Raw genomic sequence first — 18236 nt, 5'->3', positions numbered from 1 at the left:
CCCAAACCCCCCAACCCTGAGGGAGAATCGGCTTAAGAAATGTATGTGTGTGGGTGTGTGTTTTAAGTCTTTAACTACTATTGTGTATATATTGTTTTCTTTCCTGTGTATCAGCAGATACAGCCAGGTTAGCCTCCCAATTATTAGGCCTTAAGGAGCTGATCCGAAGACCCTATGTGTCAGATTACTCACAAACATTAGGAACGTACAGTGAATTCAATTATAATTTGATTCTAGATGAGTGGGACCAACTGTGAGAAACAAAAATATCGCTCTAGGCCTTCTGGAAATTTTAGAAATATCACTGACTGTGAATATAAATGCATTTCAGTCAGAGGGAAAACAGCTCCATGTCAGGGCTCTGTACTGAGTAACTGTAAAATTGGCATCATAGTAAAGCTGGATTTCAACCCATTTTGGCATTTATGGCCTGAACTGGAGGCCTGTCTAATAATCACTGTTGGCAACTGCATGCAAGATGAGACAACCACTAGAAAAAGTTCTACTCTCTGAGAACAGTTACATTGTTGGTGAAGATATGTCATCAGTGTACAGTTACCAATCAGTTAGCTGACCTCTCTACACTCAGTTATAAGAGTCTGACCTCTCTGCACTCAGTTATAAGAGTCTGACCTCTCTACACTCAGTTATAAGAGTCTGACCTCGCTACACTCAACAATCAACACATTTCACTGTGATGGGCTACTTTGCCAAACAAGCAGGCCACCTTCAATGTCAGTCATGTTCATTTTGCTAAAAGAACAATTACTGGTAGAAGAAATTTAACAAAGAGTATTTTTTACACCACTTCAACATATATAGCAACTTCAGGTACAGAGTGAGAGCTGTGTTTAAAAATACCCTTAATATGCTGATTCTACTGAAATATGCTGAATAATGTACTAAATCTTTACAAAATTAAGAATTATGAGTACATTAATAATTTTCCTGGCATACATGCTTTCCCTTCTCCCTTCAGCACTTCTGATGTACAGTGAGCTACATGATGAGTCTATTCAGTGATGAGATTACAGTTAGTAAATGGTGATTGTTTACATAAGTTGGTTACATGCATGTGTTTATATATATATATATATGCGTGGGTGTGTGTGTGTGTGTGTGTATATATATATATATCTCCATTTTTCAGTTTTGCCATAATTTGAAAATGACTAAGTTTTGTCTACTCCCCTGCTGCTTTGAAGTCCAAATATCCCTATCACAGACCACTAGAGGAATCATTGTGATATCAGCCGAACCAGAAGCACCCAAGCTAGTTCTAGCCCTCTGCCAAATCCCTACAAGTCCGCCACAGCCCTTTGTCTTCAAACACTGAGAGAAAAGTATACATATGGATTAGCAAAAGAGGTTACTGACATGGGATCATTCCTCTGCAGGTTTGACTGTGACCTGCAGAGGAGAGGTGGCTTAGCAGAGCTGTGATTCTGTGTGGAGTGATAGACATCAGTACCCTGGAGTTTAACTGTGGAGATGTGGCTTCAGATAGTGCACAAGACATGAAAGGAAAGACATTCTCAGGAGGGGTTTGTGTATGTGTGGGAATGAATGTAAGAGATGTTGGGTTTTAGTGACATGGTGGGGACCAAAACTTTCCCGCTTTGTGGGGACACAGAGAAGGAAAGTATGCAGCACCTAGGAAAAATTTCAAATGTCAACACAATGTCCAGACATTCCTAATATAAAGTCCTAGTATAAAGTTACATACGCCATCTTAATGTAAGAAAGTTTCAAATGCACACACAATCATATAAAATGCCAAAAAGTTGGAATATTTGGGATGCTCCAAATTGTCCTGCAGCAATAGAAATCACAAATTTCCCCAAAATAATGGAAAAAGGAAAATTTGAAATGTGCTTACTAGGGGTGGGAATCTCTTGGCACCTCACGATTTGATTTGATTATGATTCAGAAGGCTGCAATGCGATTATAAAATGATTATCGATGCATCTTAATGCATCTTTTTTTCTTTACAGGATTTCTATTTCCTCACTGTGTCAGGACTTCAGTTCTTTTAAACTGAAGTCAGTTCTCGTCAGAAGTCAGTTTTCGTCAGAACTTTTAAAGCAAAGTATTTCGCAAATACTTTTGACTGAGAACTGGCGTGCAGACTGCAGGTCACGTAGCAACGATGTATTATTTGCATTTATAAGATTTATGCAGTTGGTTTCCTGGCAAGCTAAATCTGCAATGAGAGACTGGCAAACACTTAAAAAGTTGTGAAGATGTCGGCTTCTCTTTCTAATTTTCCCATTCCACTTTAAGTGGTGCTGCATTTACATTCGTTGCCTCAGTCAGAATTTAAAGTGGAATGGAAAAATTTGAACAAGAAGCTTGAGAATAAGAAGCGACTTCAGACTCATAAAACAGTCGAACATTCAGATACATTTTACAAGAAACTCTTCTACTTTTTAAGGAAAGGTATTCTGGTGGAGATGGGAGAAAAACAGCTACTGCTAAAACTTAAAGCAGAGTAAAGTAAGTCTGCGTTTTTGTTTAGATTTTAAACCTAACTTATACTAGGACATTAGCCCATACTGAGACATACTGAACATTAAATGTTGTGGCTGCCAAGGAAATCTGATTTTTGTTGAAAGGACAAAATGGCTCTTCCTAATATTTGGGTTGTGACTCCTGACCTAACCATGACTTTTAAAGCAGAGGGGGCCAGTCGGATTTCTCGCTCATCCTGTAGTGTTTTTATCATGTGCCGCCACAGACTGTCTGGACACTGCACTTCTGCCCTTCCAATAAATTACATATTTAGAAAAGAGATTTTTAACAAATGTGAATCAATTTGGAATTGTTCACGTCCGCAATCAAGGTTTTCCTGCACTCAGAGTGCTTACAATGCCTGAACATTTCAAATGTTCCTGCAATGAAAGAAAATTCCAGCTATTCCTACAATGATTAAATATTCTAAATGTTTTCGCCATAAAAGACAATTTCAAATGATCCCAAAAGTATAGACGATTGTAAGGATCCTTACAATGAAAGAGCATTCCAAATATCCCCATGACACTAGAAAATTCTAAATGTCCCAACAATGGTATACAATTCCAAATGTACCCGCAAAACAGCTCCACAGTGGTTAAATGTTGTAAATGTCCTCACAATAATGACAAATTTTTTAAAGTTCCCACACTGATGAAAAATTTCCTAACAAGAATGGAAATTAAGGAAAATTCCAATTATAATTAAAATTAAGGAAATTTCTATATCATAAAATTATATAAAACTCCAAACATCCCCACAATGATGCAACATTACAAATGTCCACACAATGATAAAACATTTGACAGGTCCCCATAATGATGGAACACTTCAAATGTCCTCACAATGATAAAACATTTGACAGGTCCCCATGATGATGGAACACTATAAATGCCCCCACCATGACAGAAAATGTACATGTTTCAATTTTGGTTAGGTATCTGTGGATAAGAATGCTTGAAATATTACACAAATTTTGATTCATATTTAAACAAGTAAAGAAGCCAAAATATTTATTTTGGACATGGACAAGCTGTTGAGACATTTTGCAGATTCTCAGGAGAAAAAAATGCTTAAAACTCCATGTTTTATAACATTTATATTTTATATTTTAAATGGAAAAAAAAAACTTAGAAAATTAGAAAAAAATAGATTTTAGATTTCCGCAGGAAATGCATTGTTAGAGTAATTTACTGTTGTCTGTATGTGTAAATGTTTGTCAAAGTGTGTGTGTGTGTGTGTGTGTGTGTGTGTGTGTGTGTGTGTGCGTAATCAAGGACAAGCACTTATGAAGTAAATGGCACTGCGCTGAAGTGGCCGCATTATATAATGAGAGAAATATTATCGCAGTACTTAAATGAGCTGCTGAGTGAACACACTTGAAGCAGGAGAGAAAGAGGAAAAGAAAGAGAAATGAAGGCTTCCTCACCTGTAGGATCTGGCAGCGCTGCGAGGAGCAGTCGATGTTCTCACAGGGTTGGTACATCCCCAGCGTGACGCAGTTCAGCAGAATCACCATCATGCTCACCCTCTCGAACCATGTGCGGCTCACAGTTAAGGCCAACTCACTTCAATTCAGGTCTGTTCAGTTCAGTTCATTTGACTGCATGCCATCTTAACCCATTTACATTCATCTGACATGTTCAGATCCCACTCACAAACGCGCTCGTTCAGAGCTCTGCTGTTGCGAGATTACTACAACAACAGTTGTGTTCTAGGCCGTGTGCAACTATTTTATCCTAAAAAGACTTTTATACACATGCTAATATTTGTAATGATGTGTTTTCATTGAAGTTTGGTCGTGTACTTACCGTAGTATATGGACTTCAGACATGAGCTTTCGATGATCTTGTTTGCAGAAAAAATCAGTATTTGCAACATATGCATCTTTGCTACAAATAGACACCTGAAATTTCTAGTACCTACCATTCATGTAGAGTTACGCTCAAAATTAAAGGAAGTGCATTCATGTAATTTCATTTCATTTACAATTGCAAAACAGTGCAATGTTACAATTAGTTAATTCAATATAATTGTTTTAGGCAACAAGATGGTGTTTAAAGTTATAGTTGAATTTTGTGATTTACACCAACAGCTCAGTAACTGAAAAACACATTTGTTAAAAGTAATTACTTACATGCCCTGAAAACACTCTTTGGCACAGCTGTCTTTAAAATGCTGACAAATCACTCTGAATTTTGACCGAAGACCATGGCAAGGAAATGTGGTGATATGGCCAGAAGCACAAGCTGCTTGACCTTCTGATAAAGTCTGTGTTACTTAGTAGGTTGCTCCCCATGCTACTTCCCTATCCCTATCCCTGTTCCCCACTTCCTCATCAATCCTGCCATATATACCAAAATTAGGTAAAAAACTGAATTAAAAACCTTTTTGTTATTTTTATTTTGTAACATTCAGTAAAGCTTATCCAACCTTGCAACAGTTGCTTAAAAACAATGCATTTGTGGGTGGAGCATAAAAAGATCATTTAAAGCCAATAGTTAACTCAATAAAGCCATAAGCCACGTGAGGCTGTGCAGTACTGCAACTTTACATAGTACATGATATAGGAGTTTAAATACTGGATCCTGCAGCCTAACAGTGCAAAGTATAGCTATGAAATAGTCAATCAGGGTTCAGTCACATCTATAATCGATAAATGATGCACTATTCGGCTGTAGAGGCTAGAATTTCAAAACTTCCACAGCAAACACACTATTTAGGGAGTACGGAGCTGTTTGGGATTCAGCCTGGGTTTGATCCTATTTCTGACTAAAACACAAACATTTAAAGCATGTGAGTCATTAGAGTGGCATGTTTTAGACTTTAGACTTTTTTACAGCTAATCATACAGCCTATGACATTAATGATGGAGTTGTCTATCATTGTCTATCTGTTGGCTATCGTTTCCCTGTTAGCCAGCTGACCAGAATAGTTCTAGTTAAAAAAAAAAAGGTGCTTGCCACTTATTTTAAGCAAAATCGGGTTCTTATTTCATTCATGGGCTACACTCTGTGGTCCATGCAAACAGCAATACAGTCAAAGGTTAATCCATTGACAGCACAAGGGGTTTTCATGCCGTGGTGCAGGAATACAGAGTTCAGTCATTGTTTGATGGTCATAGGTAGGTGTGCATATATTGTGGATTTTACAATGGCTTTGAACGCAGATCATCCAATTAGACTTCAGGACTGGAACTGTTTTGTTTTATAATCTATATTTATACCACTTTACATTACAGTGAATCCAATTCATTTGAAATCCATTTTCAAATCAGCTCCTGTGTAGAAACACTGCCTACTTAGCAGAGTTATTAATGTCAGATCTGTTCTGAAGTGCAGCTGCGACCCTAGTGGTCCCAATCTTAATCTTCTGTCTCTGAAGGAGTGACGTCTTGATCACTTTTGCTCCATATATCTGCGCAGCAAGTAGAGATTCTTCTGAAACAGATGCTGAAAATAAATCTCAATTCCTCAAAATCAAATGAAAAAGTTCACTCAGATTAGAAAAACTGTGGAGCTACAGATATGAAGGAAGAAGACTTAACTACCCTCAGGGAACTCTAGACTTTCAAAGCAGGCAGGGAGCAAAAATAGAAAGCAAAAACTGGCTGAAAGAACTCAATCATTAATTCAGAGCTCAATTTGAAGTCAATGCTTAATTCTGCCGTTTATATAAGAAGCCATATATGAGACGCCAACACAGAGATCCTTTCAGATGATACTATACATGTCACTGCGGCTATAAGGAACAGTGCTGCAACCTCCAACGGGACATCATGTGGTTCTGCAAAGCTACGCTGAGACAGTAGAATTCATGTAGTTTGAAGGCAGGGAAATCAAAGTGACAGTGAGTAAAACGGAGACGGCAGCAGTGAAGAGAAATCACAGCTTTCTTTCTAGACAGGAACACGAACACAATCAAAATCCTCTGCCTGCTTTTTTAACAAGACAATGGAGGAAGAACACAGCAGGAAGGAGAGAGCAGCTCGCCAATGAGAGACGGAGAGGGGGGTAAAAAGAACGAGAAAGGCAAGAGAGAAAGTCGGGAGAAAGAGATAGAAAGAGAAAGAGTGATGGGAGAGAAGGAGCGAGAAAGAAGAGGAGTCAAAATGCTACAGACGAGATGTATAGAGAGAGAGAAAAGTGAGAGGGGTAGAAGGTGAGGGGAAAAGAAAGAGAGAGACAGAGACAAAAGAGAATGAAGAGAGAGTGAAGAGAGCAAGAGAGAGAGAATGCAACAAAGGCAAGAGAGAGAGAAGGGGAGAGAAAGAGGGAGGAAGAAGAGGGGCAGAATAATAGAGGCAAGACGTATAGAGAGAAAAGAGCAGAGAGAGGGGGAGAAACAGTGCGCGGGAAATAGAGAGAGATAAAGAAAAGAATGAGAGGGAAGCTAGTGAAGAAAGAGAGAGAGAGAAAAGAGAGAAAGAAATCAAAGAAAGAGAGAAAAAAGACAAAAGAGAGATACAGAAAGAAAAAGAACAAGGGAAAGTGAGGGAGAGAAAGGAGGAGAAAGGAGGAAACAAAGAGAAAGATAGATAGAAGCAAAGAGAGAGAGGCAAAGAGGGAGAGAGAGAGAAAGCCAAATGATAAAAAGGACAGTGGAAAAAAGAGAGAGGGACAAAAAGATAAAGAAGAGAGAGAAAAAACAAGAGAGAGAGAGAGTGAAAGAGAGAGAAGAGAAAGGGGAGAAAGGTGGGGGAAACAAAGACAGGTAAAAGAGAGAGCGAGAGAGAGAGAGAGAGAGAGATAAACAAGGGAAAGAGGAAGAGACAAAGAGAAGCAAAACAGAGAGAGCAGAAAGAGGCAGAAGAGAGTGAGAGAGGGAAAGAAAATGAGAAATAGAGGAGAAAAGAGAATACAACACAAAGAAGAGAGAAATAGAAGGAGAAAATGAGAGATGCAGCAATGCAGAGATACAAGAAGAGAAAGAGGAACAGAGCGAGGAAAAGAGAGGGAAAGACAGACAGGGGGAGAGAGGGGTATGGAGTTACAGGAAGAGGGAGAAAATGAAAAAGAGATGGTACAGAAAGAGAAAATGCATAAAAAATGACTAACAAAATAATGAATGGACCCTCGAAGAGAACTAAATCATTCAATGCCGCCACACTTTCATACACATCAACCTTTTCACAGACATGATCTTTCGCATTCCTTCAGCGCCCGAAAACGAGAGAGGACAGAAGTCAAGGGGGGTAAAAAACTAAACAAAAGAGGCAGTTGAAAGGAGAGAGAGGGGAGGAAGCGAGGAGTGTGACAGAGAGAATAAACAGAGGAGCGAGCAGTACAGATGAGTGGAAGGGAAAAAAAACACACAGATGAAGAATTTAACAGGCCACGAGGCCGAATCATTCTCTCTGGATTCTTCTAGAATGTTCTAATGTTTGTTCCCCTCAGCGGAGCCGGAGTCACAGCCGCGGGCCAAATAAACAAAGCAAATAAGCCTCTGCACACATGACTTATGGAAGAGACTCTATTCTATTCTTTTTGTGACTTTTCTCTTTCACGCTTTGTTCAAAAAGGCCACAGAGGCAAACACTGCAAGAGTGGAGAGGAAATGTGTGCTTTATTTCATCTGTCTGATGTTCATATCAGCGGTGGTCTGACAGGGGAGGCAAGGGGGTCTCAGCTATTTCAAATGTGCTCAAAATCATTTAACCAATGTGACCCATGCGATCTAAGAGCCTAAAGGTTTCAAGGGTATTAATGGGCAGTCTGCTGCAGTAACAGCCTGTACTTTTCTGGGAAGGCTGTACACTAAATGTTGGAACATTGCCATGGCAATTTGATTGCATTCAGCCATCAATGAGGTCAGGTGCTGATGTTGGATGATTAGTTCTGGATCACCCCAACTCATCCCAAAGGTACTGAATGGAGCTCCATCACTCCAGAGAACACGGCTCCACTGCTCCACAGCTCAATGCTGGGGCACTTTATACCAGGGCAACTCCACCAAGTTTCCCAAAAGTCTACATAATGAACAGGTTGAGATGTAAACAAAGTCATTCAGAGTGGTTTTGGTGTGAAATGCTCCGCTCTGGAGAAATCTGCGGAGTCAGAATTGGTGATAGGAACCAGACGTCTGAAGAATTTAAAGCCTCTAAAAGCTCCCACACAGAAAGCCATTAGATAAAATGGTTAGATATATGCTGCCTGATGTCTGACACTCTGTTTTATGATAGTTGTGTGATAAGGTTTTGGCTTAAAATGTATTTTAATCTATTTATTTCAGTCCATGCACCGCAGAGGGATACATACAGGGCACTGTAAGGCAAATAGTCTCCAAAGAAAGTTTTTTTTTTTTACATTTATCATTATTTTACCATCATTAACATTATATATAAAACTCAGTAGACACAGATAGGTTCACTGGTGGTTTTGGACAGTAAATAAAACGGCTGTATTTGTGATGTAGACATCGTGACGGCTGGTTCCCATCACCACCACTGAGTCTGTATATTTCTCTATAGTGAACCATTTCTTATCAAACCGCTCTGAATGGCTCCAACACAATCACTGTTCAGGATTCAGGCTAGCTAGCATCACTGCAACCATGGAATATATGTGAGATAATGTAAGAATATCTGTTATCAGGGTGGTCTTTGTGAGTTTTCCCTGAGCCAAGGGCCCCATGAAAATTCAAATTAAATATGGGTTGATGTCTTATCTCCTAGCTAACTTAGCTTAGCTAAAGTGATCCAAACACTCCAATGCAGGTTCAGTTCAACTATCCAGTGCTCCCCTATCATAAGTATAGATGATGAAAACTTACGACAGTGAGAGCAAAGTTGACTGATTGATGGCAGAAGGACAGAAAGCCAAAATTGAACATATTCTGTAAGCTGTAGTCTGCAGAACAGACTTGGTTGTAGCAAACAAATGATTAAAAACACCTGTTTAGAGGATAAAGACTTGCATGTAACAGCACAAATTTAAATGACCAGTGTTGAAGTGACAGAACGATAAAAAAAAAGTATTGTTCCTTTGTGTCTGAGCTATACTTTGCTGGGCAACGATAAAGCTAACACAACTATTATCTGGCTACAGGTTAAACACACCACAGTGCAGGCTGTTTCAGTAAGAGATGCTCAAATAACACCATAACCGGTCTCACAAGTCCCGACCAGCGCACAAAGGCCCAGTACGGCCCAATATGGCCCTGAGAACCATTTGGCTCGACAGTGGAAAAGTGGCTGAAGTTTCTCTATAATGAACCACTTCGTATCAATCTACTCTGAATGGCTTTATTTGAGTCTTCACGATTGAATTATGCAGAAATTTTGAAACAATTTGGACATCAGCAGCCTTCTTGTAAACTTTCCAGTGGATTGTAGTGTACACAGGTGTACGTACCACACACAAACCGTTTGCACTGACAAAGGCCCTTATTAAACACACACACAGGCAGTGTGTTGGATTCCTTGGGGCAGTCTCTGGGGCTTTCTCAGCACACCAGTGTATCGACAGCACACTCATTACTTCAGGATTCTCAGGTTCATTCTCTCTCTCTCTCTCTCTCTCTCTCTCTCTCTCTCTCTCTCTCTCTCACACACACATATGCTGGGGTTCTCAGAAAAAGCTTTCCCCCAAGGCAACAGAAATCTAAAGAAAGTTTCCACTGTTCCAGACTCAACGTACACCACCCTAAACCTCTTGAACTTGGAGAACCGCTACAGACATGGCGCTGTCCTCTGTGCTGAAACCCAATATTACATCAAGCAAAATAGAACGAATGTTTTTATACAAGTTATATTTCTTTTTAGACCATTCATACACTTCAGATTACATTTACACAACGCCACTTGAGTTACGAAGGTCTTTCTTTATACTGTACCCTAATGTTTCTTCTAGACAATTCTCTCTCTATCTCTCTTTCTTTTTTCTCTCTTTCTTCTTCCCACTTCATGCTCCCTTTGTCCCTCTCTCTCACTCTTTTTATGTCTTCATCTTGCTTTCTTACTTTCTCTCTTTGCTCTCCTTTTGTAACCTCAATCTCTTTTTTGTCCTCTCTCTCACATTCTCCCTTTCTTTTCTCTCTTTATTCCACCATTGTTTCTGTCTATCTCTGGCTTCTCTCTCTGTTACTCTACTAGCTTTTTCTTTACACTAACATGTAAAATCTTTCAATTAATAATGCTGTCTCTTTGCTTCTCTCCTTCTTCCCCCCTTCCCTATATATATATATATATATATATATATATATATATATATTCTTCTATTCTCTCTCTTCCCTTCCCCTCCTCTCTCTTTCTCTCTGTCTATTCTCTCTCTCTGCTACCTTCCTCTCTCTCTATTCTCTTTTTGTCACTCTTTCTCTCTTCTCTCCTCTTTCTCTCTCTCTCTCTCTCTCTCTGTCTCTCTCTCTCTCTCTCTGACAGCTCATTAGCGCTGGTGTAAGGGTTGTCAGCAGCAGCAGGAGGAGATGAGTAACCACTGAAGTCCCTCTGCTGTAACAGCTTACTGTAAACTGACAATTTCTGCTCACACTCTCTCCAACAACCCTCCACTGGAGCGAATTAACCAGCCAAGGTGTATTAAGAGCATAGGCTTTGTTTAAAAACATTCCACTGTTTTCCAATCTAATCTCTATCAGCCGAATCTACAGTGCACATTTGATATGAGATGATTGATATGAGATGATAACTTCCATATATTTCCCCTTAGAAGTGATCAGAGATGTAACTGTGTTTGTAAATTTGTATTAATCTGTTTTTATCATTGATTGGACTAGTTTTCCAGAGGGATGAATCTGTAGTTTGTTACCAGTGTGGGTGGACTTTCCCAAGTTCTATTTGATGGCAATTATACACACTAGCTAGGTCTCTCTCTAAGTCACGATGTTTATAAGCAGAAGGCTTGTGCTTCCTTCAAGACGTGTGAAATTCCACCAGATCTTTTCAAAATGTTGCACACAATTTCAATTGATGGCTCAACAGCATTTTGCCTGATTGGTGGGGGGGTCATATACCCACCCAGAGAGAACAAGAATCGTTATGGTCCCTTGGTGTCTTGGCTGAAAAATGACTGTGGCATCACTGGGGATCAAACTTTGTGACAACACGGGTCAGCTCTGGAGCTGGATTCCTGTTGTGGCTCCAGAGCAGAACAAGATTTAAACATTTTAAATATGTGGCAGGCAGGAAACTTTTCTGCAAAAGTAGAATAGTTTCCTGTAAAATGCCTCTTAGTGTTCAAATTCACTTTTCACTGAATTCTTGTTCAAATTTTCCCATTCCACCTTAAATGCTGCCTTGAGGCACCATAATGTAACTGCTGCACTATTTAAGATGGAACAGAAAATCAACCAAGGAGCTGATGAATATGAAGCTGACTTCAGCCTCATAAAAAGTCGAATGCTGAGAGACATTTTACAATAAACTATTGTACTTTTGTGGAAAAGTTTCCTGCCAGAGATGTGAGAAAAGCAGCTATAGCTGAGCTAAAGATTAAAGCAGAGCACCGTGAGTCTGCATTATCTTTATCCTATACTAGAGCATTAGCATGTATTGAATCATATTAATAGCCATGATGGTAAAATGGACTTAAAATGTTGTGGCTCCCAAGGTGGTTTTCTTAATATTTGGGGGTACTGACCCCTTGTACCGACAATTCAAATGTTGCCCACTGGCTTCAATTTTAGACTACCTTTGAGTCTCATTTTTCTAAATACAAGAAACCAGTGTTAGAAAGAGATTTGGCTAAAATGTGGAAGGATTCCTTTAAAACAAAGAGTTTTAGAGATATGTTCCTTTAGTACAGCCAGCACATTACATTAAATCACCATCACTACTGCAACACTTATTATGAGCACTGCAGGCACAGTAATATCGCCAAAACATGATCTGTACTGATGCAGTGGCTGTGGTGATGTGGAAGCCTTGGGTGGATTTCAGCTGAAATGGTGTCCCACACAATTTCCATCACCGCCAGAGGATTAATGAGTGCTGAAAGGGGGGGGGATCTGCCCCCAGGCAGGCTGTAATACACGGGTCATTTGCTGCTGACCCTGGGTCAGATTACTGCTTCAATTTAAGTGGCTGAAGAGAGGGCTGAGAGTGGGTAGCTGCTCTCAGAGCTGTTACCGTAGGGAAGAGACGGTCTGTAGAAATGGAGAAGATAGTTCCCCCGGCTCCGATCACACCCACTGGATTCTGATAGGCTTCTATCTGAAATAAAGTGGCTACAGGAACAGATTGGGTGCAGAAATAGAGTCAGGCTCTATGAAATCTATCTGCCATCACAGCATGTGAAGTTGAAAAACGAGTCTATTAAAGCCATGCTGTACTGACCCAAACAATCTGTAACATGAGCGAGCCGTCCAGCTATGGCTGTTGGAAGGCTCCTAAACAGCTGTGCTGAAGGAGCATGAATAGGGATGAGTGCTCCTAAATGGTCCATTACTGGTGAATGAGTGAGGCATGCCCACTGGATTAGAAAGGGTAGGGCAACAAATCTCACAACAACTGAACGAAATTTAAATGGCTTGTTTGGAGACTGGCCTGAGTGGTTCGGCTGGTAGCCATTTTCATTTAGCTTTTTGGAACATTTGCAGTGCTCTTAATTGTTTTGGTAATGGTTTTACTGGCATTTAGTGGTGTTTGCTGGGGACTGTTTGGTGAGGTACTTTAGATTTCGGAAAGACCAGACCTAAATGTATCCTCCTCGGAGCTATACAGGGGTAGATAACAACATAGAGGACAATATTAGGTGTGAAAATGGTGATGGCAGTTCAACTGTATTGATTTTGGAATGTCAAAACCAGTTATATATGATTTGGAATAAATTCCTTGGTTTCAAATAAACTTTTGGCATGTTTTCCAAACACTAATGCACATAAAGGCTTGGATTTGTCCAGGGCTTAATCCCTCAGTGACGAGAACCCGGGACACTGACTAGTGATGGATCCGTCAGGTTGATGTAGTGGGGGTGGTCCCTAAACGAAAGGTGCATGTGTCATGGGGTCTCTTAAGCATCGAACATTTTCTCATACGTGGGTTTTCCAAAATTAAAGAAACATCTTCTAATGCATGTAGTGAAATAAATCAGTGTCACATGCCAGCGGTTGAGCTCAGTGTTACTAAGCTCTTTTGAGGGATTAATAATAACAGCAGTAGTGGGCGCATTTGCAAGTGATAAACAGTGTCAGTGTTGTTTATGGCCAGTTCTATGAGCTTTAAGCAGGAGTTGATAGTGAAAGTGTGTAGGTGCTGTGTGACACATCGTGCTAACTTTTCTACATTTTATCATGTTCCTTTGAGTTTTTTGCATTCAATTTTCTTGATCCCTCTATAGATCATTTCATATACGTATTTACAGTGGTGGACAAAGTACACAAACCATGTACTTGAGTCAAAGTAGAGATACCTAAGGTAAAATATTACTCCAGTAAAAGTAGACGTTTCTCCCTTTAGACCTTCACTTGAGTAAAAGTACAAAATATTTGCCTTCAAATGTACTTAAGTATCGAAAGTAAAAGTACTAGAAGATTGATTATGACTCTAATGTCCTGTTACCATCATCATCTATCAACTCATTTTAGGTGAATACCCATGTCACTCTTGTATCACAAAGCTTTTAATAGAATGTCATTAATTAGTGATGCTGATGTCTATTAAAATTATCATAAGCACAAAACACTGAATGCAAACAATTTCCATTAGACAGAACTAAATGGCTCTGAACTAACTTTCTGCAAACAAGCAAAGTTTCGGTTTAAGATTTATTTGCAACTTAAGTTTAAGTTTAATAAAAACTTGCTTTAAACTCAGGATCACAGATGAGTTTTTCTTTACTATATTGATCTGTAGGTCTCTGTTCATAAACAAACCAACCAAAACGAATTCACTATAAAATGAAATGGTGTTTGTATAAATTCAGAAAAAAGCCGCGTCAGTCTCGACTGCATATGTGGACATATGTCTATATTGTGCTCTATTTACACAAAGTTAGGTTAGTTCATCATTTATGTTGAACAGACTCTCCCAAAATCTTACACTGCTGCCCTGATGCTGAACCGTGTGCTTGCACTTTCATTTTGACGTTATGCTTTTATACACTCAAAAACCAAAAGGAATGACAGAGTTTGCAAAATGTAGTGGAGTAAAAAGTAAGATATTTGACTTTGGAATGTAGTGTAATGACAGTGAAAAGTCACCCAAAATGGAAATACCTCAGTAAAGTACAGATACAAGGAAAAACCACTTAAGTACAGTAACAATAAGTAAAGTACAGTAATTTACTTAGTTGATGTCCACCACTGCATATTTAACGTCTTTCTGCAGACCCCCCTCGCAGACCCTATAGCTCTATAGCTGTCAGACAGTGTTGGCCCTCTGTGGGTGAAGTGTTGTGAATCTGTGTTGAGCTGCTAGCAGGTAACACAACAGGCTGCTGTATAAAAAGGGCTTAAAGAGTTGCCAGATCCACTAAAATAGGGACCAGATCCAATCTGGTAGGTGCTGGATCTGGCTTTTCTAGGGTAAAATTAAACCCCTGGATTTAAGTAAAGAAACAAGCAACTAATATACAGAGTAGAACAAGCAGCAGTGTTGTTTAGTAAAAGCAGATGTCTACTCTAAGTCTACTCTAACTGTGTGATCTCTATAGAGACGCTTAGTCTAGTTACTGTTCCAATAATGGAAGACAGAGAGAAGGAAAGAGAGAGAATTAGAGAGAGAATGTTAATGGCAAATTTTTTCCCTTGTTCTTTCTTCTTTCTTCTCTCCCTCTCCCTCTCCCTCTCTCTGTCAGAGGGCTGGCTATGGCAGAGGGCCGGTTAGCTCGTTTGAGAAGAGTGAGAAGAACACGGATATTTAATTAGGGAACACCACATGCAGAATTATGAGGGACTGCTGGCTAAGAGAGCCATTAACCTCTGCCTGGAGCCACACACACACACACACACACACACACTCACACACACACAGCTACTGCCAAACAGACAATTCACACACACCCTAAGCTGGACAGACATATTGACACAGCTGTGAGATTTACACTGTCGCTATTATGAATATGAAAATGAAGTTGTCTCATTGTGAGAAACACCATTTTTGTCACAATATCTTAATCTAAAGTGCATTTTTGTTTTGAAATGATGTGAAAGGTCACAGTCTTATTAGATTAGATTGACCGAATGTCGTTTTTTTTTTTGAGCTAGCAAGAGAGCAAATTTGTAGTCTTTGTTTCCAGCCTACATAGCAGTAACTTTAGTTGTGCAACTAAAAGGCAGTGGACTGTACAGTAGTATGCAAAAGTTTGGGCACTCCAGGTCAAATGATATGTTTTTGTGCATTAAAATAAGTTAACAGATCCTCTAAAGAGAAAACACTTTTCACCATTTAATGCACACTGTAAAAAATGAAGTCAGCTCAACTCATATTGATATAGTAACTTGGCTTTTCTTGAGCTGACTCAACTTAAGGACACAAGAGTTCACACAACTCAAACTTCTTAGTTGAGTCAAAAGTTCTTAATTTTTTTAAGTTCTGCATCTCAAGTAAATAAAATAAACTAGTTTTTTAACTTCCTCACTAGCCAGAACTCTTTTCATCACATAATTCTGCTAGACATTTTTCCTCTTGTGTACTCACTTAAGAATGGCTATGGCATCACTGAGGCTCAAACTCAAATAAAGAGCTTTTTTTGGGCAATATGTTTGATGCATCACAGTAGGAGGCAATGGTGAAGAGTTCATAAATGTAATGTAAGTTAGCCTGGTTTAACATTCCAGTTAAATGTGTAGACATTCTGACATACGTGGAGATCAGGTTACAGGAGGAAAACAAATAAACATTTCATTTTTAATATCTAGCTTGTTTCACTTGTGCTACTGATTGCCCTCGGAATATTAAAGGAGCACAGATTACAAGAGTTTGGCAGCGGATTTTAGAGGGAGTGTACACTTGTTTGTGGTGGATTTTGCTAAAATTCGATTTGCTATTACAAAAAAATTGTTACCAAAAGTAATTTTCATTAGTTTGATTAGTTTGATTGGGATTTAAAAAAATTAAAAATCCTTCTTGTCCTCATAACATGCTATGAAAGCACATATTTGTGAGTGGAGCATGGAAAGGTCAATTGAGATTGAGTCCAGCTGTGGCTATACAGTAGTGCTTTGAAAACACAGAAAGTACGTGGTGTAAACTGTGGTCTGAACCCACCAATCACAAAATAGCTTTACTAAGCTATCAAGTAAGCACGACTGTTTTATGAAACATCTTTTGGTTCAGAGTGACGTCCCCAGACACAAACTGTAGTGGCACATTCGGCTCACTGGGCTTCCATTGTTTCCGTGGTGACATGCTCATATGAGCACTCTGATCTCTGATCTCCATGGTAACAGCAGGGCTTTTAAATAAAGTTAATTGAGAGAGTGACGGGGAGTTGACGGCGTGCTCCGGGGCTCCTAGTATGTCTCGGAAGTGTTAATGTCATTATCACACTTCCACCGTGACAGACATCAACAATTCGAGCACAGAAAACATGACAAAACACCCTGACATGTCCATGCCTCACAGATGAAAAAGGGGCTGGAGAAAATGTCGTTTTGTCGACGGCAATATGGCAAATAGCTTCTGAATCCCTTCTGTACAAAACATGGACACATTTTGTTCACATATCCAAAAGATATTCATTATGCAACATGAAAGGCACACAAAACTACTGATGGCATGTTATATTTCCAAATAAGTTCTATGGATATCCTACTTTCTTGCCAATTTTATGAATGATTAAAACTTAGGAATTGGTTTAAAACACTATAAAGCCAATACATTTCCAAATAAACTCTACAAATTCATGAATTCAGCGTGTGAACTGGTTTAAAGCCACAGAGAACTAAAGCTATGTTTTCTTTCTAAGTAGGTTAATCAGGCTCTTGTGGGCACACAGCATACATGTCCATACTTGCAATATATAACTTTACATAACTTTCCAATGCCCAATAAATGATGAACCAAAAATCTCCCCTTTTGATGTAAACTGGACAGTCCTGTTCTTTCATAAAGCCAATCACTGCCGTCAAAACAAATCCTTGTGATAACTTTACAGGAGAAGTAAAACATACTGGACTTTTAATGTAATTCAATGGAACCAGACTTTTTTCCAAGTAAATTTGGGCCATTTCTTTTGGTCCATTCATCATAGTGTAGGCATTGGAAAGTCAAAAACTGAAAAGCCTCAAAAATGGAGATACAAGGTTTTGATCCCACAGAAGTATTCTGTAAGCATACTCAGCATCAGTCATAAGGCTGATGTGGCCTATTCTGCCCACACAGCTTTAAAACATCTTTGCATATCCCCTAAGTCTTATTCTGTCTTAGTCGAAGAAACTTACTGAGAAAAAGCTAATGACCAAGAGTTTCACTGATTCTCACTGCTCACTCTGTGTTTAGCTCTGTTTGAGTGGTGTAGCAGATTGGAAGTATTGGACTGAGGGATGTTAGTTAAGCATGCTCATTAGAACGTCAGGCCACTCCCAAACAGTTATCTTGGTTTTTATCATTCAAAGTTTGCTAGATGTTTTAATACTATATAATTCCTTAATTTTAGTATCATAAAAACTTGGCATTTTTACTCCATATTGCCCAAGGCCTCTAATAAAGACCACTATTCAAATATATATATATCTCAAAACCATTATTCAATTACTAAACTGATACCCATATGGAATATTCTCATTCTGGAGATTTACAAGAGCAAGTAGAGTGTAGTTTTCCAAAATGG

At 39.2% G+C, this 18236-nt stretch overlaps 1 protein-coding gene across 2 annotated transcripts in view; it reads right to left on the bottom strand.

The window, feature by feature from the left end:
- LOC108430011 (voltage-dependent T-type calcium channel subunit alpha-1I-like) overlaps nucleotides 1–18236 on the bottom strand; it is a 362256-nt gene that overhangs the window by 209902 nt on the left and 134118 nt on the right. For both annotated transcript variants that reach the window (XM_017702138.2, XM_017702139.2), the window contains exon 3: nucleotides 3941–4052. In XM_017702138.2, the coding sequence (XP_017557627.2) occupies nucleotides 3941–4052 (112 nt within the window). The remainder of the gene's footprint in view (nucleotides 1–3940; nucleotides 4053–18236) is intronic.

This window comes from Pygocentrus nattereri, chromosome 30 (genome assembly GCF_015220715.1).
Source record: "Pygocentrus nattereri isolate fPygNat1 chromosome 30, fPygNat1.pri, whole genome shotgun sequence".
NCBI lineage: Eukaryota > Metazoa > Chordata > Actinopteri > Characiformes > Serrasalmidae > Pygocentrus > Pygocentrus nattereri.
Note: the sequence above shows the minus strand (reverse complement) of the source record. Positions and strands in the feature narration are given on the sequence as shown.